The 22,491-nt window shown below is 46.0% G+C and overlaps 1 protein-coding gene across 1 annotated transcript in view; it reads right to left on the bottom strand.

Annotated features, from left to right (window-relative positions):
* Nucleotides 1-21,007, bottom strand: part of CDH13 (cadherin 13) — an 867,885-nt gene extending 846,878 nt beyond the window's left edge. Inside the window, exon 1 of the mRNA XM_075326087.1 lies at nt 20,806-21,007. Within this exon, the coding sequence (XP_075182202.1) occupies nt 20,806-20,850 (45 nt within the window). The 5' untranslated portion in view covers nt 20,851-21,007. The remainder of the gene's footprint in view (nt 1-20,805) is intronic.
* Nucleotides 21,008-22,491: the final 1,484 nt, after the last annotated feature.

Genomic DNA, 22,491 nt, shown 5'->3' with positions numbered 1-22,491 from the left:
TCATTTCCATGCACACAGCCTTTTCATGGAAGGATCAAGGAGTAGACAGACTTGTCTTCTCTGAGAATTTTCGCCTTCGGCTCTGCCTTTTGCAGTTTTGTCGTGTAACCCGGTGTACGTCTGAAGTGAGGATTCATGAGTCGACACGAGGAGAAACACTTGATTTCTTTGTACTTGACACTGACATCTTGGATGAGAAAGTCGTAGAAGCCCAGGAAAGGGCGGATGACGGAGAATGAGAAGACGCAAGGGCTTATTGAGCGCGGACTGAGCCCAGATTCAGGGAGACGCAGCGGCCTCGGGGCACGGACCGCCACAAAGGAAGGAATTTGGGGTGAGGACATGGGGCGCTGTGTCACCGTGTATCAGATCCGCGCTGGAATCCGCTGACGCCATATTTCTTTTTTATCTTTCGATTCTACTTAAATATTTACGGAGATTCTTTCAGTTCGGGACATAAATGTGTCACCCGTAATGGGATTAATGAGCGCAATAAAGCCCGAGTAATGGAGGCATTTCATTACATTACCAGATGCATATATTTACTGCAATTTACTGCTCTCCAAATATCCCAATAACATCAGGAATCCATAGAAGAAAAGATAATTCCGGGGTCGGATTCTGAAACATCAACATAACTCTCCAAACCCTCCATCCATCCATCCATCCATCCATCTTTCCATCCTTCCATCCATCCATCCATCCATCCATCCATCCATCCATCCATCCATCTTTTCATCCTTCCATCCATCCACCTATATTTATACACACACCCGCCGACTCCTGCAATTAAGAGACCTTTGATTATATCATGTTCACAAAGGTCCTTAAGCGGTTTTATCATCGCTATATAAACACGGGCCCCTAGGAGAATGGGGGTCCTGTGAAATTGCCCAGTTCTCCCCCCTTCCCCCTAATGCCTGTCTCCTCCTCAGTTCTTTTAGACTTCTGCAATTAAGAGACCTTTGATTACACCATGGTCACAAAGGTCCTTAAGCAGTCTTATCATATCAGGATAGAAATGCTGGGGGTCCAAGGAGACTTAAGCGGGCTTTACACGCTGCGACATCGCTAATGCGAACTCGTTGGGGTCACGGAATTGGTGACGCACATCCGGCCGCATTAGCGATGCCGTTGCGTGTGACACCGATAAGCGATTTTGCATCGTTGCAAAACCGTGCAAAATCGCTAATCGGTGACATGGGGGTCCATTCTCAAATATCGTTACTGCAGCAGTAACGAAGTTGTTCCTCGTTCCTGCGGCAGCACACATCGCTCTGTGTGACGCCGCAGGAACGAGGAAGCTCTCCTTACCTGCCTCCCGGCCGCTATGAGGAAGAAAGGAGGTGGGCGGGATGTTACGTCCCGCTCATCTCCGCCCCTCCGCTGCTATTGGGCGGCGGTTCAGTGACGCTTCAGTGACGTCGCTGTGACGCCGCACGGACCGCCCCCTTAGAAAGGAGGCAGATCGCCGGTCACAGCGACGTCGCCGGGCAGGTAAGTATGTGTGACGGCTGTTGTGCGGCAGGGCAGCGATTTGCCCGTGTCGCGCAACAGATGGGGGCGGGTACCCACACTAGCGATATTGGGACCGATATCGCAGTGTGTAAAGTAGCCTTAAGTGTCCTGTGAAATTGCCCAGTTCTCTTTCCCTTCCCCTAAATGCCAGTTATGCATACCAGCCTGTCTCCTGCTCAGTTCTAATAGACTCCTGCAATTAAGAGACCTTTGGTCACATGACGGAATACACAAAGGTCCTTAAGCAGTTTTATCATCAGGATATAAACATTGGGGCCCCTAGGCGAATGGGGGCTCTGTGAAATTGCCTAATTTGCTCTCCCTTCTCCTTAAGGCCAGTCCTGTATACCAGCCTGTCTCCTGCTCAGTTCTTTTAGACATCTGCAATTAAGAGACCTTTGATTACATCATGGTTACAAAGGTCCTTCAATGAGGATCCTGTGAAATTGCCCAGTTTGCTCTTCCTTCCCCCTAATGCCAGTCCTGCATATCAGCCTGTTTCCTGTTCAGTTTTTTAGACTACTGCAATTAAGAAGCCTTTCATTACATCATGGTCATGAAGGTCCTTAAGCAGTCTTATCGATCAGTATAGAAATGCTTTGGCCCCTAGGAGAATGGGGGTCCTGTGAGATTGCCCAGTTCTCCCCCCCCTTCCCCCTAATGCCAGTGTTGCATATCAGCCTGTCTCCTCCTCAGTTCTTTTAGACTTCTGCAATTAAGAAACCTTTGATTACATCATGGGTCACAAAGGTCCTTAAGCAGTCTTACCATACTGTATGAGGATAGAAACACTGGGGGCCCAAGGAGAATGGGCTCCCTGTGAAATGGCCCAGTTTGCTCTCCTTTCTCTCTAATGCAAGTCATGCATACCAGCCTGTCTCCTGTTCAGTTTTTTAGACTCCTGCAATTAAGAGACCTTTTGTTACATCATGGTCACAAAGGTCCTTAAGCAGTCTAACCATACCAGGATACAAATACTTGGGGCCCAAGGAGAATGGGGGCCCTGTGAAATTGCCCAGGTCTCCCTCCCTTTCCCCTAATGCCAGTTCTGCATACCAGTCTGTCTTTAGACACCTGCAATTACGAAACCTCTGATTACATCATGGTCACAAAGGTCCTTAAATGAGGGCCCTGTGAAATTGCCCAGTTTGCTCTTCCTTTCTCCCTAATGCCAGGCTGTATAGCAGCTTGTCTCCTGATCAGTTCTCTTAGACTTTTGCAATTAAGAGTCCTTTGGTTACATCATGGTCACAAAGGTCCTTAAGCAGTCTTATCATATCAGGAATCAGGATAGAAACACTGGAGGTCCAAGGAGAATAAAAATTCTGTGAAATTGCTTAGTTCCCTCTCCTTTCCCCTTAATGCCAGTCCTGCATAGCAGTCTGTCTCCAGTTTCTATAGACTCCTGCAATTAAGAGTCCTTTGATGACATCATAGTCACAAAGGTCCTTAAGCAGTCTCATAATCAGGATATAAACCCTGGTGCTCCTAGGAGAATGGGGTCCTGTGAAATTGCCTAGTTTTTTCTTCTTCCCCCCTTAATGCCAGTAATGCATACTAGCCTGTCTCCTGTTCAATTCTTTTAGACTCCTGCAATTAAGAGACCTTTGATTATATCATGTTCACAAAGGTCCTTAAGCGGTTTTATCATCAGGATATAAACACTGGGGCCCCAAGGAAAGTGGGGGTCCTGTGAAATTGCCCAGTTCTCCCCCCCCCTCCTCCTAATGTGTGTCTCCTCCTCAGTTCTTTTAGACTTCTGCAATTAAGAGATCTTTGATTATATCCTGGTCACAAAGGTCCTTAAACAGTCTTTTCATCAGGATATAAATTCTAGGGCCCCTAAGAAGAATGGGGGTCCTGCAAAATGGCTCAGTTTGCTCTCCCTGCTCCCTAATGCCAGTCCTGCATACCAGCCTATCTCCTGTTCATTTCTTTTAGACTCCTGCAATTAAGGGACCTTTGATTACATCATGGTCACAAAGGTCCTTAAGCAGTTTTATCATCAGGATATAAATGCTAGGGCCCCTAAGAAGAATGGGGTCCTGCAAATTTGCTCAGTTTGCTCTCCCATCCCCCTAATGTCAGTCCTACATACCAGCCTGTTTCCTGCTCAGTTCTTTTAGACACCTACAATTAAGAGACCTTTTATTGCATAATGGTCACAAAGGTCCTTAAGCAGTCTTACCAGGTCCTTAATCCATCTTAAACTCAGAATACAACTGCTGGGGTTCCTACGAAATTGCACAGTTTGACTCCCCCTAACACCGGCCCTGACTGTTACTTATTTTGCTGCTGACTGTCCTTATATTTCAAGAATACTCCAAAAATCCTGGAAAATCAGGCTAGGTCTTATTTTCAGGAGAGACAGTGTAGATAGAAGCCCCAAGGAGATACAATCAGGGGAGGACACCTCATTGGTATAACCAGGGACCCAAGAGCTCAGGGCAGGGGCCTATTTGTAGCCTGAAAGCAGGTGGAATTGTGCATTTTTCTGAGCTCTTGGGCTGCAAAGGGCCCGTATATTGTTCTTGCACAGGGGTCCTTTTTTGTCTGTGTCCGCCAGTGGATACAATACATAATAGCGCTGCATATAAAAGATATTGGGGGACCAGAGCAGCCAATTACCTGTCCCCCTGCCTTTCCTAGATATAATGGCAGTGCTGGACCTGAATCAGTAAACGATGAGATGAATTTCCCAGCAGATGCATTTTCCGTACAGGTGAGATTAAATAATGGAGCGCTATCTCCATTGACATGTGAGGCGCGCAGCTTTCTGCTGTAGGGGACAACTGCTCGCTGAAATATTCAAATAAGGAGATTGCATAATTTATTATATACCTTTACCCAGGACAAACAGGCGCCGATGCCGGGAAAGCTTTCTGCAGGAGATTGATTGAACGGCTCTTTGTGCTCGACGGCAACGGTACCTTACAGGAAAGAAGCGCGCCTTATACAATGGCCATAAGGGGACAATATTTTTTCATATTCTATAGTGATGAGTACTATTCTCATCCGGCATTAACCAAGCGTAAATGACAATTTCCTGCATAGCATCAACATAGTCCAGAGCAATGTACAAAGATTTAAAGAATAATTTAACTTTGATTTATTTTTTTCCAGCATGGAAAGTTATGAAACTTTGTGACTCACAGTCAAAGCTGTATACAGATGAAATAATCTTAAAAGAAGAGTGAAGAAATAAGGACCCCGAGGGTCATAATTATTCCACTGCATCTTCAGGTGTGAACTGCGCAATGTGGAAAATAGTTTCCAAAGTAAAGTTTCCCTTTAAATAGTCGTATTTTGAAGCAGAGTGTTGACCACTAGGTGTCTCCCTTCTGTGTAACTTGCTGTCCATTGCCTGTTGTCACTTGTAATCCATAGCCGCAGAAACATCGGAATCGATTGGCGGAAGTGGAGGTGGGGCATTATCACGCTACAGGAAGTGGGGTCAGGTTTATATCACTCTACAGGAAGTAGAGGAGGGTCTACATCGCTTTACAGGAAGTGGAGGCGGGTATATATCACTTTACAGGAAGTGGGGGCGGATCTGACTCGCTACAGGAAGTGGGGGCGGGTCTGTATCCCTTTATAGGAAGTGGGGGCGGGTCTGTATCACTTTACAGGAAGTGGGGGCGGGTCTGTATCACTCTACAGTAAGGGGGCAGGTCTGTGTCACTCTACAGGAAATAGGGGTGGGTCTGTATCACTACAGGAAGTGGGGATGAGTCTGTATCACTACAGGAAGTGGGGGCTGGTCTGTATCGCTACAGGAAGTGGGGGCGGGTCTGTATCACTACAGGAAGTGGGGGCGGGTCTGTATCACTACAGGAAGTGGGGGTGGGTCTGTATCACTACAGGAAGTGGGGGCTGGTCTGTATCACTACAGGAAGTGGGGGCTGGTCTGTATCGCTACAGGAAGTGGGGACGAGTCTGTATCACAACAGGAAGTGTGGGTGGGTCTATATCACTACAGGAAGTGGGGGCGGGTCTGTATCACTACAGGAAGTGGGGGCGGGTATTTATCACAATACAGGAAGTGGGAGCTGGTCTGTATCACTACAGGAAGTGGGGGCAGGTATTTATTACAATACAGGAAGTGGGGGCGGGTCTGTATCGCTACAGGAAGTGGGGGCAGGTATTTATCACAATACAGGAAGTGGGGGCGGGTCTGTATCGCTACAGGAAGTGGGGGCAGGTATTTATTACAATACAGGAAGTGGGGGCGGGTCTGTATCGCTACAGGAAGTGAGGACAGGTATTTATCACAATACAGCAAGTGGGGGCTGGTCTGTATCGCTACAGGAAGTGAGGGGGGGTCTGTATCACTACAGGAAGTGGAATTGGGTCTATATCGCTTTACAGGAAGTGGAGGTGGGTCTGTATCACTACAGGAAATGGGGGTGCATTTTTGTCTCTTTACAGTAGGTTGGGGTGGTTCTGTTTTGCTTTACAGGAAGTGGGGATGGGTTTTTGTCTCTAATAAGAAGTGGGAGTGGGACTTTGTATATCTTTACAGTAAGTGGAGGCAGGTCATTGTCTCTCTACAGTAAGTGGAGGTAGGTTTTCGTCTCTCTGTGATAGATGGTTTGGGTCTGTGTCATGGTACAGGAAGTGGGGGTGGGTTTTTTCTCTACAGTAGGTGGGTATGAGTCTTTGTCTCTCTATGGTAAATGGGGTAGGTTTTTGTCTCTCTGCAATAGATGGCGTGGGTCTGTGTCACGGTACAGGAAGTGAGGCGGGTCTTTGTCTTTTTACAGTAAGTGTGGATGGGTCTGTTTCACCTGACAGTAAGTGGGGGTGGGTCTGTTTCACCTGACAGTAAGTGGGGGTGGGTCTGTTTCACCTGACAGTAAGTGGGGGTGGGTCTTTGTTTCTTTATAGCAAGTGTACCAGTAGATTTGGTCAGGGGTCACCATCGCCCCTTTCCCTAGACACAGGGTTTCCCTTCCTTTCCGCTGTTCACTTCCCAGTACCTAGTGTGACAGATGGTGGCCCCGAGGACACATTTGTTATTGTGCCTTTTTCCATCTCTTAATAAACATAACAATTAATGATCCACTTCTTAGAATTACGACCACCTACCGTCCTCACCATTATCAGTCCGGACAGCGATACACAGCAGCACTCAGGATGATGAGAGTCCTGTGTGATCGAGAAGTGGGATGAAGATGTCCTCAGATAACTGTCAACATGTACGGACGGTCCGGACGCTTGTCGCCAGCATGTAAATTACTCAGTATAAGCAGAAGACCTCAGAACAGTTCATCTATAGCCAAGTTTTAATTGACTGGCACTACCATAGTGACAAACAAAGTGCGGGCGGACGGATTCTACCAGAAGCCTCATCAGCAATTAACTAGATTGCGCCCAGTATCTCATTAATGCAAAGAGCAGATAGATTGGCCAATGTCTAAAGGACGGGCACCACAATCCAACTAGACTTTGTGCCAGCCAATTATCTAAAGTGGTCATACTAATTATCCCATACGTCTAGAGCAAGTTGGTTGACCAAAGTCTTCTTAAAGACTAAACCTAAGAGAAAGCAGTGAACCCAATGACTATAGACACGTGGCTCCACTCCATTCCATGGTCACCCATGTGATCTAACACTTTATTCAATGGTCACCCATATGCTCTACCACTCCAGTCAATGGTCACCCATGTGCCCTGCCATTCCATTCAATGGCCACTCACGTGCTCTACCATTCCATTCAATGGTCACCCATGTGCTCTACCACTCCATTCAATGGTCATCCATGTGCTCTACCACTCCATTCAATGGTCATCCATGTGCTCTACCACTCCATTCAATGGTCTCCCATGTGCTCTACCATTCCATTCAATGGACATCCATGTGCCCTGCCGCTCCATTCAATGGTCACCCATGTGCTCTACCACTCCATTCATTGGTGACTCATGTGCTCTACCACTCCATTCAATGGTGACTCATGTGCTCTACCGCTCCATTCAATGGTCACCCATGTGCTCTACCACTCCATTCAATGGCCATCCATCTGCTCTACCACTCCATTCAATGGTCACCCATGTGCTCTACCTCTCCATTCAATGGACATCCATGTGCTCTACCACTCCATTCAATGGTGACTCATGTGCTCTACCACTCCATTCAATGGTCTCCCATGTGCTCTCCCATTCCATTCAATGGTCACCCATGTGCTCTACCTCTCCATTCAATGGACATCCATGTGCTCTACCACTCCATTCAATGGTCACCCATGTGCTCTACCACTCCATTCAATGGTCTCCCATGTGCTCTCCCATTCCATTCAATGGTCACCCATGTACTCTACCACTCAAGTCAATGGCCATCCATGTGCTCTACCACTCCATTCAATGGTCATCCATGTGCTTTACCAGTCCATTCAATGGTCTCCCATGGGCTCTACCACTCAAGTCAATGGCCATCCATTTGCCCTGCCGCTCCATTCAATGGTCACCCATGTGGTCTACCACTCCATACAATGGTCTCCCATGCGGGCTACCACTCCATTCAATGGTCATCCATGTGCCCTGTCACTCCGTTCAGTGGTCGCCCATGTGCTCTACCACTCATTCAATGATGACTCATGTACTCTACCACTCCATTCAATGGTCACCCATGTGCCGTGCTACTCAATTCAGTGTCTATGGGGCTTTCTCCGTCAATGTCGTAGACTTCTCGTAAAGAGGCACCAAACGTGCTCCATCACCGCCCCAATCAAACTCCTCCTAAACTGTGTTCATTGGTAAAGTGACAAAAATGGAGTATGTCGGACCCTATTCCAGTAATCGGTGAGGTCCCCGGCACTCATACATTTATCACTCGCCCTGTGGATAGGTAATAAATGTCAATTAGGAGTCTTCTAGTAATACAACATCATCATCTATTATGAGAAATGAGATCCAGAAGAAAGAAGCCAAAACCTCAAGTCTCCCGGCTACCGGCCGGCTAATGCACTGGTAATAGGTGCATGCGGAGAGTGCATATCTTAGGTGCCTGTATAGTAATACCATCCTATACCGAGGTGTATTAATGTGGATTCAGACCCTGGGTGTAGTAATCGGAGCTTCCAGTAATGCACTGGGTTTCCGCTCTTCAGTGTTCATTACGAGGAGACATAAATCACCCATTAATCCACTCTAGAGAGCACCGTCCGTGCCCATTATGCCACGGTAATTGTGTGCCAACTAGGCAACTATTACAAAGCGTCGGTGTAAAGTTCGCCGGTGCCCATAGGCATCATCAGTAGCACATGTTTCGTTGGCCTCTCTACAAAGCCCAGACATGTTATCTATAATAGAGCAGCCCACCGTAATGGCAAGTCTCATCTATAATTGGTTGTAACATGTGACGGAATGAAATTTGGACTATACTGGAGGGTAAAATGCCAACTTTCTCACCTTCCCGCAGCTTTCAGATCCTTATTCCATGCCTGCAGGCTCAACGGAAACTCTTCAGTCCCCCAAAAAAATCATCTAATAGGAAACAGTATAGAGAAAAGAGAGCAGAGGAGAAAAGGTGGAGGGAGGAGGGAGATGCAGCTGCTGCTCAAAGGTGTTATGAAGCAGTAGGAAACTTAGAGGGGGGTACAGAGGGAAGATATCTGACTGGCCAAGCCGTGAAGAGTCTGCCCACTCAAGAGGCATGGTAGCTCCATCAACAGCCATCTGCCAAGGGACTGGTAGTTTTTTTTAATAATAATGGTGCCAATTTTAGTGCCAATGTCTCCGTTGATGTTACAGGCTGGCAGGGGATAACAGGGGACCGGGCTCCTAAACTGGCCCTCAGGCTAGGGGAGTCCTAGATGTTCCTGAACCTAGAGATACATTTGAAGGTGACAATGTCCGGGCCTCCTTCTCTGCCCTGCTCCTGACCAGCCCTGATCTAGCATGCCCGTCCTTCCCTACCCCGTGACAGGAGAGTGTAAACATCAATCATGATAGACAAAGAGGAGAAACCAAAACTATTACACAGCACACTCACACAGAGTAATCAGACAACAAGTGGTAAGGAAGAAAACAACACACCAAGCAACATGCAGTAAATCACCAGACTGGAAAACAAGAGCACATGGACCAGTGTAGCAGAAAGCTATAGTCGGCATAGGAAAACTAATTCCTCCATCTTAAAAAGGTGGAGAGTAACTGTGATAGATCACCCACAACATGCGATCCAAAGGGTAACCAGCAGGCTAGCAGAAAATAACTCCTGCTAGCCCAATCACTAATGAGCACACAACTGGTCGACGACGGAGCAACTCAGAAACACCAGAGAAAGTATAAGTGAGGAGTGTCAGAGTCTGTGGTCTGAACAGTGTCTGATGCCGCCATGACACTTGGCGAGTTTAGAGCAACACACCGTGTGACAGTTGATTTCCAAACCAACCAACAAACCATCAGATTAACTAAATTGTGTTACCAGTATGCTACGATGATGGTGGGCAGAAGAACCCATGTGCCGACACCTATATGTCCAATGATGGTATACTAAGATGGGAGTTTTAGCTTCCCGACAGATATAGTAGGGGTACATAAACTCTTGGTTATGACTTTTGTCAATCTACAATGGGTAAAAACCCCATATAGACATAGGAAGCCAATCCGGCATGGTGGAAAAACCAATAAACCACCATCCAAAGCTGCTCCAGGATCAAAGCTACATCTATGATTGACCCAACCTGTAGCTGACATTGACGAGGCACATAGAAAGTCAAGACGGCATGGTGGTAAACTAATAGATGATATTCCAAAGCTGCTCCAGGACCAAAACTACATCTGGGGGTTGACCCAACCAGTAGATGACTTTGAAGAGGCACATAGAAAGTCAAGACGGCATGGTGGAAAAACCAATAGATGACCTTTCAAAGCTGCTCCAAAACTAAATCTATATCTATGATTGACCCAACCAGTAGATGACATTTAAGAGGCACAAAGAAAGTCAAGACAGCATGGTGGAAAAACCAATAGATGACCTTTCAAAGCTGCTCCAAAACCAAATCTATATCTATGATTGACCCAGCCAGTAGATGACAAGGAAGAGACACATAGAAAGTCAAGACGGCATGGTGGAAAAACCAATAGATGACCTTCCAAAGATGCACGGAACCAAATCTACATCTATGATTGACCCAACCAGTATAAGATATTGAAGAGACACATAGAAAGTCAAGACGGCATGGTGGAAAAACTAATAGATGACCTCCCAAAGCTGCTCCAAGACCAAATCTACATCTACAATTGACCCAACCAGTAGATGACATTGAAGAGGCACATAGAAAGTCAAGACGGCATGGTGGAAAAACCAATAGGTGACCTTCCAAAGCTGCTCCAGGACCAAAGCTACATCCATGATTGACCCAACCAGTAGATGACATTGAAGAGGCACATAGAAAGTCAAGACGGCATAGTGGAAAAACTAATAGATGACCTTCCAAAGCTGCTCCAAGACCAAATCTACATCTATGATTGACCCAAACAGTAGATGACATTGAGTTGAGGTCTTGATTCTCGTAGATGTTCCGGGCATCTACCACCAATGGTAGGACGCCCATAGCCACCATGAGCATTGATATCTTGGGTGGCCTGGTATCTGCTCTCAATACGACAGATCCTTCTCTATGGGTTTAACCCAAAACTGTCTGTACCCCTCTTGACTAAATGATATAGACTACACTGTAATATGTAGGCATCCCTGGCACAGTCCTCGGGCAGCATATAGACAAGGCATGACATATACCCATGTATATGAAGGTGGGGGATGGGTAGATACCAGTATGGTCTACATGTACTCAAAACCTCACCACATATGTGACCATGAAGCCTTAATGAGCATTGTTTGCAGTTCTGAGGATGCTGGCGCACTCAGAGACTTGCCTATTTCCCGTATCCCAGCCATGTAATCACACAATATCTCAGGTAGGCTCCTGGGATCTGCTGCCTAATGAGGATCCGCAGCTGGAAGAGGTTTCTTCAGGAACACCGAATCCAAAGACCGACCTCGTAAAGAGGAAACACATGCACCACAATGTGGCAACCAGAAGTGTCATGAATGGGTTGAGGGCAGGTCGGGCAAGGTACCGATACAACATAGCAGAGCTCAGGTGCAGCAGGACACAGCTTGATTTTTTTGCACAGGACTGCTGCATCCTCCGAGACAAAGCAGCGGACATACCCACCTCTGCTACATACTTCCAGGACATGGTCTTTGTGCCCCATGAGAGGTCGTATTTAACCCTTTAGTGGCCATACAATGAAAATTCTGTAATAACCACCGCCCTTGTTTCATCCTGGCGATGACCTAACGTCACATGAAATGTTTGGCTTTGTAGCAGACGGGCATTGTGTGTGTCCCTCGGATGATAGCGGCTCAGGGATTGAGATTCAGGTCTAGGGCAGCTCAGAAAGGGAACACTAAAAGGAACAACTCCCTGCATCCAGAAGAAAGGTCGATATGTGACATATTGTAGAAAAATAGCGGAATTATATGAGACACAGAATGGTTACGGCAGGAAAGTTGGTGCTTTGTATCTTCCCTTCCTCCCTCTATTGTTGTGTTGTAGCCACCTACATGATTTCATTTCTCTCTTTCATGGCCAATAGTGAGCAATACACCGTATACTATAGATAGTGGGTGTATACAGGAGGGTATTCACAGGAGCTCAGGGGGCCATAGGCTGCTGCCTGCCCCTGTGTGCTTCCAGTCCATGTATGCTGCCCCTGTGTGCAGTCCCTGAGTGCTGCCCCTGTGTGCTTCCAGTCCCTGTGTGCTTCAGTCTATGTATGCTGCCCCTGTGTGCTTCCAGTCCATGTATGCTGCCCCTGTGTGCTTCAGTCTTTGTATGCTGCCCTGTGTGCTTCCAGTCCATGTATGCTGCCCCTGTGTGCTTCAGTCTATGTATGCTGCCCCTGTGTGCTTCAGTCTATGTGTGCTGCCCCTGTGTGCTTCAGTCTATGTATGCTGCCCCTGTGTGCTCCAATCCATGTGTGCTTCCAGTCCATGTATGCTGCCCCTGTCTGCTTCCAGTCCATGTGTGCTGCCCCTGTGTGCTTCCAGTCCATGTGTGCTGCCCCTGTGTGCTTCCAGTCCATGTGTGCTGCCCTTGTGTGCTTCCAGTTCATGTATACTGCCCCTGTGTGCTTCAGTCTTTGTATGCTGCCCTGTGTGCTTCCAGTCCATGTATGCTGCCCCTGTGTGCTTCCAGTCCATGTATGCTGCCCCTGTGTGCTTCCAGTCCATGTATGCTGCCCCTGTGTGCTTCAGTCTATGTATGCTGCCCCTGTGTGCTCCAATCCATGTATCCTGCCCCTGTGTGCTTCCAGTCTATGTATCCTGCCCCTGTGTGCTTCCAGTCCATGTATGCTGCTTCTTTGTGCTTCAGTCTGTGTGCTGCCCCTGTGTGCTTCCAGTCTATGTATGCTGCCCTGTGTGCTCCAATCCATGTATGCTGCCCCTGTGTGCTTCCAGTCTATGTGTGCTGCCCCTGTGTGCTTCCAGTCCATGTGTGCTGCCCCTGTGTGCTTCCAGTCCATGTTTGCTGCCTCTGTGTGCTTCCAGTCTATGTATGCTGCCCCTGTGTGCTTCTAGTCCATGTGTGCTGCCCCTGTGTGCTTCCAGTCTATGTATGCTGCCCCTGTGTGCTTCTAGTCCCTGAGTGCTGCCCCTGTGTGCTTCCAGTGCATGTGTGCTGCCCCTGTGTGCTTCCAGTCCATGTGTGCTGCCCCTGTGTGCTTCCAGTCTATGTATGCTGCCCCTGTGTGCTTCTAGTCCCTGAGTGCTGCCCCTGTGTGCTTGAAGTCCATGTATGCTGCCCCTGTGTGCTTCCAGTCCATGTGTGCTGCCCCTGTGTACTTCCAGTCTGTGTGCTGCCCCTGTGTACTTCCAGTCTGTGTGCTACCCCTGTGTGCTTCCAGTCTATGTGTACTGCCCCTGTGTGCTTCCAGTCCATGTGTGCTGCCCCTGTGTACTTCCAGTCCATGTGTGCTAACCCTGTGTGCTTCCAGTCCATGTGTGCTGCCCCTGTGTACTTCCAGTCCATGTATGCTGCCCCTGTGTGCTTCTAGTCCATGTGTGCTGCCCCTGTGTGCTTCAGTCTATGTGTGCTGCCCCTGTGTGCTTCCAGTCCATGTGTGCTGCCCCTGTGTGCTTCCAGTCTATGTATGCTGCCCCTGTGTGCTTCTAGTCCCTGAGTGCTGCCCCTGTGTGCTTCCAGTCCATGTGTGCTGCCCCCGTGTGCTTCCAGTCCATGTGTGCTGCCCCTGTGTGCTTCCAGTCTGTATGCTGCCACTGTGTGCTTCCAGTCTATGTATGCTGCCCCTGTGTGCTTCCAGTCCATGTGTGCTGCCCGTGTGCTTCCAGTCCATGTGTGCTGCCCCTGTGTGCTTCCAGTCTGTATGCTGCCCCTGTGTGCTTCCAGTCTGTATGCTGCCCCTGTGTGCTTCAGTCTATGTGTGCTGCCCCTGTGTGCTTCCAGTCTGTGTGCTGCCCATTTGTGCTTCCAGTCCATGTGTGCTGCCCCTGTGTGCTTCCAGTCCATGTGTGCCCCCCCTGTGTGCTTCCAGTCCATGTGTGCCCCCCCTGTGTGCTTCCAGTCCATGTGTGCTGCCCCTGTGTGCTTCCAGTCCATGTGTGCTGCCCCTGTGTGCTTCCAGTCCATGTGTGCCCCCCCTGTGTGCTTCAGTCTATGTGTGCTGTCCCTGTGTGCTTCCAGTCCATGTGTGCTGTCCCTGTGTGCTTCCAGTCTATGTATGCTGCCCTTGTGTGCTTCCAGTCCATGGGTACTGACTTTAACTGAGTGCTGCCCCTGTGTCCAGTCCCTGTGTCCAGTCCCTGTGTGCTGCCCCTGTGTTCTTCCAGTCTATGTATGCTGCCCCTGTGTTCTTCCAGTCTATGTATGCTGCCCCTGTGTGCTTCCAGTCCATGGGTACTGACTTTAACTGAGTGCTGCCCCTGTGTCCAGTCCCTGAGTGCTGCCCCTGTGTCCAGTCCCTGAGTGCTGCCCCTGTGTCCAGTCCCTGAGTGCTGCCCCTGTGTCCAGTCCCTGAGTGCTGCCCCTGTGTCCAGTCCCTGAGTGCTGCCCCTGTGTCCAGTCCCTGAGTGCTGCCCCTGTGTCCAGTCCCTGAGTGCTGCCCCTGTGTCCAGTCCCTGAGTGCTGTCCCTGTGTCCAGTCCCTGAGTGCTGCCCCTGTGTCCAGTCCCTGAGTGCTGTCCCTGTGTCCAGTCCCTGAGTGCTGTCCCTGTGTCCAGTCCCTGAGTGCTGTCCCTGTGTCCAGTCCCTGAGTGCTGCCCCTGTGTCCAGTCCCTGAGTGCTGTCCCTGTGTCCAGTCCCTGAGTGCTGCCCCTGTGTCCAGTCCCTGAGTGCTGCCCCTGTGTCCAGTCCCTGAGTGCTGCCCCTGTGTCCAGTCCCTGAGTGCTGCCCCTGTGTCCAGTCCCTGAGTGCTGCCCCTGTGTCCAGTCCCTGAGTGCTGCCCCTGTGTCCGGTCCCTGAGTGCTGCCCCTGTGTCCAGTCCCTGAGTGCTGCCCCTGTGTCCAGTCCCTGAGTGCTGCCCCTGTGTCCAGTCCCTGAGTGCTGCCCCTGTGTCCGGTCCCTGAGTGCTGCCCCTGAGTGCTCCATGTCTGCACCTCCTGATATTTTTCATTACAGCTCCCAGCAATAAATATTAATCTCAGTTTCTTGACGCTCCATATTTCTCTCATCTGTAAATCTTCCCTTATTTTCAATGCCATCTCCAGTGCTGAGCTGCACTTAACCCTTCTCCTGCCAAACCAACCTCCCCAAAGACCCCCCCTTCCTCCCACCCTAATGCAGGCCAGCACACTGGTCTATAGGAGCTTGCAATCTATTACAATTAAGTTTTGCAAAATATCAAGTTATTACACTAGGCACAGGAGCTTGCACTCTATTTTACAGCACATTTTTTTATTCTTAGCACAGACCTTGTAATCTATTCTAGAGCCTAGAGAAGACAGTCATTACACTGGACACAGGAGCTTACAATCTGATTTACAAACCAATCCTTAAAATGGGCAAAGGAGCTTGCACTCTATAATAGAACACAGTTGTGAAATGAAGCGCAGGAGCTCCTCTATTAGAGAATATAAACGTTACAATGGGGACAAGAGCTTGCAATCTATTACACAAAATAATCATTAAAATGGACACAGGAGCTTGCAATCTATTGTACGACTCAGTCATTACAATGAGCACATCTATTTCAAAACACAATGATATACAGCACAAGAGTTCATAACCTATGGTAGAACACAGTCATGGCACTGGGCACAGGAGCTTGCAATCTACTTTAGTATTCAGTCATTGCACTGGGCACAGGAGCTTGCAATCTATTGTAGGATTCAGTCATTGCACTGGGCACAGGAGCTTGCAATCTATTGTAGGATTCAGTCATTGCACTGGGCACAGGAGCTTGCAATCTACTGTAGTATTCAGTCATTGCACTGGGCACAGGAGCTTGCAATCTACTGTAGTATTCAGTCATTGCACTGGGCACAGGAGCTTGCAATCTACTGTAGTATTCAGTCATTGCACTGGGCACAGGAGCTTGCAATCTACTGTAGTATTCAGTCATTGCACTGGGCACAGGAGCTTGCAATCTATTCTACGATTCAGTCATTGCACTGGGCACAGGAGCTTGCAATCTATTGTAGGATTCAGTCATTGCACTGGGCACAGGAGCTTGCAATCTATTGTAGGATTCAGTCATTGCACTGGGCACAGGAGCTTGCAATCTATTCTACGATTCAGTCATTGCACTGGGCACAGGAGCTTGCAATCTATTGTAGGATTCAGTCATTGCACTGGGCACAGGAGCTTGCAATCTATCGCAAAACACAGTAGTTACTTTAGACACAGGAACTATCAGTCTGTTGTTAGAAATCATTACAATGAACACAAGAGCTTACAATCTGTTGTGTTACACTGAGCACAGGACAGTAACCTTACATTGTACACAAGAGCTTGCAATCTATTTTAGGACAAATTCATTTCACCGGACAAAGAGGCTTGCAATCTATTTCACAACACAACGGTTATTCATATATTACATATACAGTATATACTCCAATCAATGGTAGAATCCAGATAATACACTGTGCACAGGAGCTTGCAATCTATTTTACGCCACAATCATCCTTATACTGGGCATAGGAGCTGGCAATCTATTTTATACTATAATCTTTATACTGAGCACAAGAGCTTGCAATCATATCCCACTACAATCCTTATACTGAGAAGAGGAGCTTGCAATCTATATCACATCATAATCCTTATAGTGGACACAGGAGCTTGCAATCTATTTACACTATAATCCTTATATTGTGCACAAAAGCTTGCAATCTATTTCACACCATAATCCTTATATTGTGCACAGGAGCTAGCAATCTATTTCACACCACAATCCTTTTATTGTGCACAGGAGCTTGCAATCTATTTTACACTATAATCCTTATATTGAGCACAGGAGCTTGCAATCTGTTTTACACTATAATCCTTATATTCAGCACAGGCGCTTGTAATCTAATTTACACTATAATCCTTATATTGTGCACAGGAGCTAGCAATCTATTTCTCACCACAATCCTTATACTGTGCACAGGAGCTTGCAATCTATTTTACATTATAAGCCTTATACTGGGCACAAGAGCTTGCAATCTATTTTACACTATAATCTTTATACTGGGCACAGGAGCTTGCCATCTATTTCCCACCACAATCCTTGTATTGTGCACAGGAGCTGGCAATCTAATTTACACTATAATCCTTATATTGTGCACAGGAGCTTGCAATCTATTTCTCACCACAATCCTTATACTGTGCACAGGAGCTTGCAATCTATTTTACATTATAAGCCTTATACTGGGCACAAGAGCTTGCAATCTATTTTACACTATAATCTTTATACTGGGCACAGGAGCTTGCCATCTATTTCCCACCACAATCCTTGTATTGTGCACAGGAGCTTGCAATCTGTTTTACACTATAATCCTTATATTGAGCACAGGCGCTTGCAATCTAATTTACACTATAATCCTTATATTGTGCACAAAAGCTTGCAATCTATTTCACACCACAATCCTTATACTGTGCACAGGAGCTTGCAATCTATTGTAGGATTCAGTCATTGCACTGGGCACAGGAGCTTGCAATCTATTGTAGGATTCAGTCATTGCACTGGGCACAGGAGCTTGCAATCTATTGTAGGATTCAGTCATTGCACTGGGCACAGGAGCTTGCAATCTATTGTAGGATTCAGTCATTGCACTGGGCACAGGAGCTTGCAATCTATCGCAAAACACAGTAGTTACTTTAGACACAGGAACTATCAGTCTGTTAGAAATCATTACAATGAGCACAAGAGCTTACAATCTGTTGTGTTACACTGAGCACAGGACAGTAACCTTACATTGTACACAAGAGCTTGCAATCTATTTTAGGACAAATTCATTTCACCGGACAAAGAGGCTTGCAATCTATTTCACAACACAACGGTTATTCATATATTACATATACATTATATACTCCAATCAATGGTAGAATCCAGATAATACACTGAGCGCAAGAGCTTGCAATCTATTTTACGCCACAATCATCCTTATACTGGGCATAGGAGCTGGCAATCTATTTTACACTATAATCTTTATACTGGGCACAAGAGCTTGCAATCATTTCCCACTACAATCCTTATACTGAGAAGAGGAGCTTGCAATCTATATCACATCATAATCCTTATAGTGGACACAGGAGCTTGCAATCTATTTACACTATAATCCTTATATTGTGCACAAAAGCTTGCAATCTATTTCACACCATAATCCTTTTATTGTGCACAGGAGCTTGCAATCTATTTTACATTATAATCTTTATACTGGGCACAGGAGCTTGCCATCTATTTCCCACCACAATCCTTGTATTGTGCACAGGAGCTGGCAATCTAATTTACACTATAATCCTTATATTGTGCACAGGAGCTAGCAATCTATTTCTCACCACAATCCTTATACTGTGCACAGGAGCTTGCAATCTATTTTACATTATAAGCCTTATACTGGGCACAAGAGCTTGCAATCTATTTTACACTATAATCTTTATACTGGGCACAGGAGCTTGCCATCTATTTCCCACCACAATCCTTGTATTGTGCACAGGAGCTGGCAATCTAATTTACACTATAATCCTTATATTGTGCACAGGAGCTTGCAATCTATTTCTCACCACAATCCTTATACTGTGCACAGGAGCTTGCAATCTATTTTACATTATAAGCCTTATACTGGGCACAAGAGCTTGCAATCTATTTTACACTATAATCTTTATACTGGGCACAGGAGCTTGCCATCTATTTCCCACCACAATCCTTGTATTGTGCACAGGAGCTTGCAATCTGTTTTACACTATAATCCTTATATTGAGCACAGGCGCTTGCAATCTAATTTACACTATAATCCTTATATTGTGCACAAAAGCTTGCAATCTATTTCACACCACAATCCTTTTATTGTGCACAGGAGCTTGCAATCTGTTTTACACTATAATCCTTATATTGTGCACAGGAGCTAGCAATCTATTTCTCACCACAATCCTTATACTGTGCACAGGAGCTTGCAATCTATTTTACATTATAAGCCTTATACTGGGCACAAGAGCTTGCAATCTATTTTACACTATAATTCTTATAGTGTGCACATGAGTTGCAATCTATTTTACAGTATAATGCTTGTATTGTGCGCAGGAGCTTGCAATCTATTTTACATTATAATTCTTATAGTGTGCACAGGAGCTTGCAATCTATTTTACACCACAATGCTTATACTGGGCACAGGAGCTTGCAATCTATATGACATCATAATCCCTATACTGGGCACAGGAGCTTGCAATCTATTTTACATTATAATCCTTATACTGGGCACAGTAGATTGCAATCTATATGACATCATAATCCCTATACTGGGCACAGGAGCTTGCAATCTATTTTACATTATAATCCTTATACTGGGCACAGGAGCTTGCAATCTATTTTACACCACAAGGCTTATACTGGGCACAGGAGCTTGCAATCTATTTTACATTATAATCCTTATACTGTGCACAGGAGCTTGCAATCTATTTTACATTATAATCCTTATACTGGGCACAGGAGCTTGCAATCTATTTTACACCACAAGGCTTATACTGGGCACAGGAGCTTGCAATCTATTTTACATTATAATCCTTATACTGTGCACAGGAGCTTGCAATCTATTTTACATTATTATCCTTATACTGTGCACAGGAGCTTGCAATCTATTTTATAATATAATCCTTATATTGTGCACAGGAGCTTGCAATCTATTTTACACCACAAGGCTTATACTGGGCACAGGAGCTTGCAATCTATTCTATACTTTGTAGCATCATAGAAATGCAGCAGGGTTGCTTAGCAATTCAACCTGCAGGATAATGTAGGGGAGTGATCTGTATAGAAGGGGTGCCATGATTTTTGCAAACACTACTCCCTTCCCAAAAACGAAAGGCTTCAGCATCAGAAAGGCTCTGATGACAAATGTATTAAATTCCACAGGAATAGGAAGACGTGGGAGCTGAAGATGTTGGAAGGAAGGAAAGAAGGGAGAGATCTTGTGCTGTGACTGACAGCAGCAGCCGTGAATGGAGGAGGCTCAGCTGTTCTGCTGGAGTATGGGGGTCTATGGCACTGCTGCAGAGAGGAGGGGGATATACAATATTCTGAGCAGGGAGTATGCACAAAAAAGCCCTGCTAATAACTATGCAATAAATCTATAAAACACCATTGCCATAGCAAAATACATGATGGCATCTCCAGGGGTCCAGGGGAGTGATGCTGATATTCTTCCCAATGCAAACTTCTGTAGAAATGGTGTCCTTGCAATCCACAGGCTCAGCAATCCAGACATTCAATAACCAGTGCATGTAAGTCCACATAGGGGAGGGGGTGACCGAGAGCCCCTCCAAATTCCTTGCTGCCAACTTGCAAGGTACACCAGACCTGGGATTCCACTGCAATGTATCCTAGGCAGCATAAAAAGGGGATCCAGCCAGGAGGGTGGGGTACTGCAAACAGCCCCCATCAACTTCAAAGGGGGGGGGGATCCAGTAAGGACAGTGAGGTGCTGCACAACCCCAAAATAAAACCAAAAAAATCAGATCCTCACTATTCACACACAGAATAGACATCAATGGGAAGAAGAAAAGCAAAATACATTTTCTGCAGCAGCAGCAACATATAAAAGCATTGAAGGGAGCACAGCTCTTACCTGGGACAGCAGCAGGGACAGCGAGAGCTGGGATTTGGGATCCATTTTCCAGCTTTAGAAGGGACTGGAGCTTCTATTATACATACACCCAGGCTGCTCTGTGCATATTTGCACTGTGAAACAGCCTTTGAGAAGAGGCTCCTCGTTGAGAGCCAGCCAACTTCCCAAATAGATCAGCAGCATCATCAGTTAAGCATTGGATGGAGGCTGGTGACCAGAGCCAATGGCTTTACAAGGTGCATTTCATCACAGCATATCCCCAGTCTGTGAGGCTGTGCACTAGGTAGACGCCTCTGGCAATCACCACCTTTATACATTCTATTAAATCCCTCTTTTAATCAGTATTGCCGGCGCTGAGCATCCCCTGATCCATGGACTCATCAGCACAAAGCGCAATATTTACATGTTTTGTAAACAGAACGAATGCACGAGAAGTGGATACAATGTATCAGGAGCGAGGATTCCACAGTCTGGGGCCAGGCTCCTCCACACAACATTGGGATGAATGGTATCATTAGGAGAGGCTGATGGCACATTCATGGGGGGGAAAACAGGGGATTTAAGGGGGAGGCCAGGGTAATGGCTGGATGTATTGATTCCATTCAATGACAGGTAATATTGGGGGTGAATTAAATATTTGCTTAGATCCATTAATTCTATTCAATGACAGGTAATATTGGGGGTGAATTTAATATTTGCTTAGATCCATTAATTCTATTCAATGACAGGTAATATTGGGGGTGGCTTTAATATTTTGTTTTACCCATTGATTCCAATCGCTGACATAATATTTAGTTTGATCCATTGATTCCATTCACTGACAGGTATTATTGGGGGTTGATTTAATTTTTCATTAGATCCATTAATTCCATTCACTGACAGGTAATATTGGGGGTGGATTTAATATTTGCTTAGATCCATTAATTCTATTCAATGACAGGTAATATTGGGGGTGAATTTAATATTTGCTTAGATCCATTAATTCTATTCAATGACAGGTAATATTGGGGGTGAATTTAATATTTGCTTAGATCCATTAATTCTATTCAATGACAGGTAATATTGGGGGTGGATTTAATATTTGCTTAGATCCATTAATTCTATTCAATGACAGGTAATATTGGGGGTGAATTTAATATTTGCTTAGATCCATTAATTCTATTCACTGACAGGTAATATTGGGGGTGGCTTTAATATTTTGTTTTACCCATTGATTCCAATCGCTGACAAAATATTTAGTTTGATCCATTGATTCCATTCACTGACAGGTATTATTGGGGGTTAATTTAATTTTTCATTAGATCCATTAATTCCATTCACTGACAGGTAATATTGGGGGTGGCTTTAATATTTGTTTTACCCATTGATTCCAATCGCTGACAAAATATTTAGTTTGATCCATTGATTCCATTCACTGACAGGTAATATTGGGGGTGGCTTTAATATTTTGTTTTACCCATTGATTCCAATCGCTGACATAATATTTTGTTTGATCCATTGATTCCATTCACTGACAGGTATTATTGGGGGTTGATTTAATTTTTCATTAGATCCATTGATTCCATTCACTGACAGGTAATATTGGGGTGGATTTAATATTTTGTTTTACCCATTGATTCCATTCGCTGACAAAGCATTTTTTTTTACACATTGATTCCATTCACTGACAGATAATATTGAGGGATA

The sequence above is a fragment of the Anomaloglossus baeobatrachus genome, chromosome 10 (genome assembly GCF_048569485.1).
Source record: "Anomaloglossus baeobatrachus isolate aAnoBae1 chromosome 10, aAnoBae1.hap1, whole genome shotgun sequence".
Classification (NCBI taxonomy): domain Eukaryota; kingdom Metazoa; phylum Chordata; class Amphibia; order Anura; family Aromobatidae; genus Anomaloglossus; species Anomaloglossus baeobatrachus.
The sequence above is the reverse complement of the archived record's forward strand: the minus strand, read 5'-3'. Positions and strand labels throughout refer to the sequence as shown.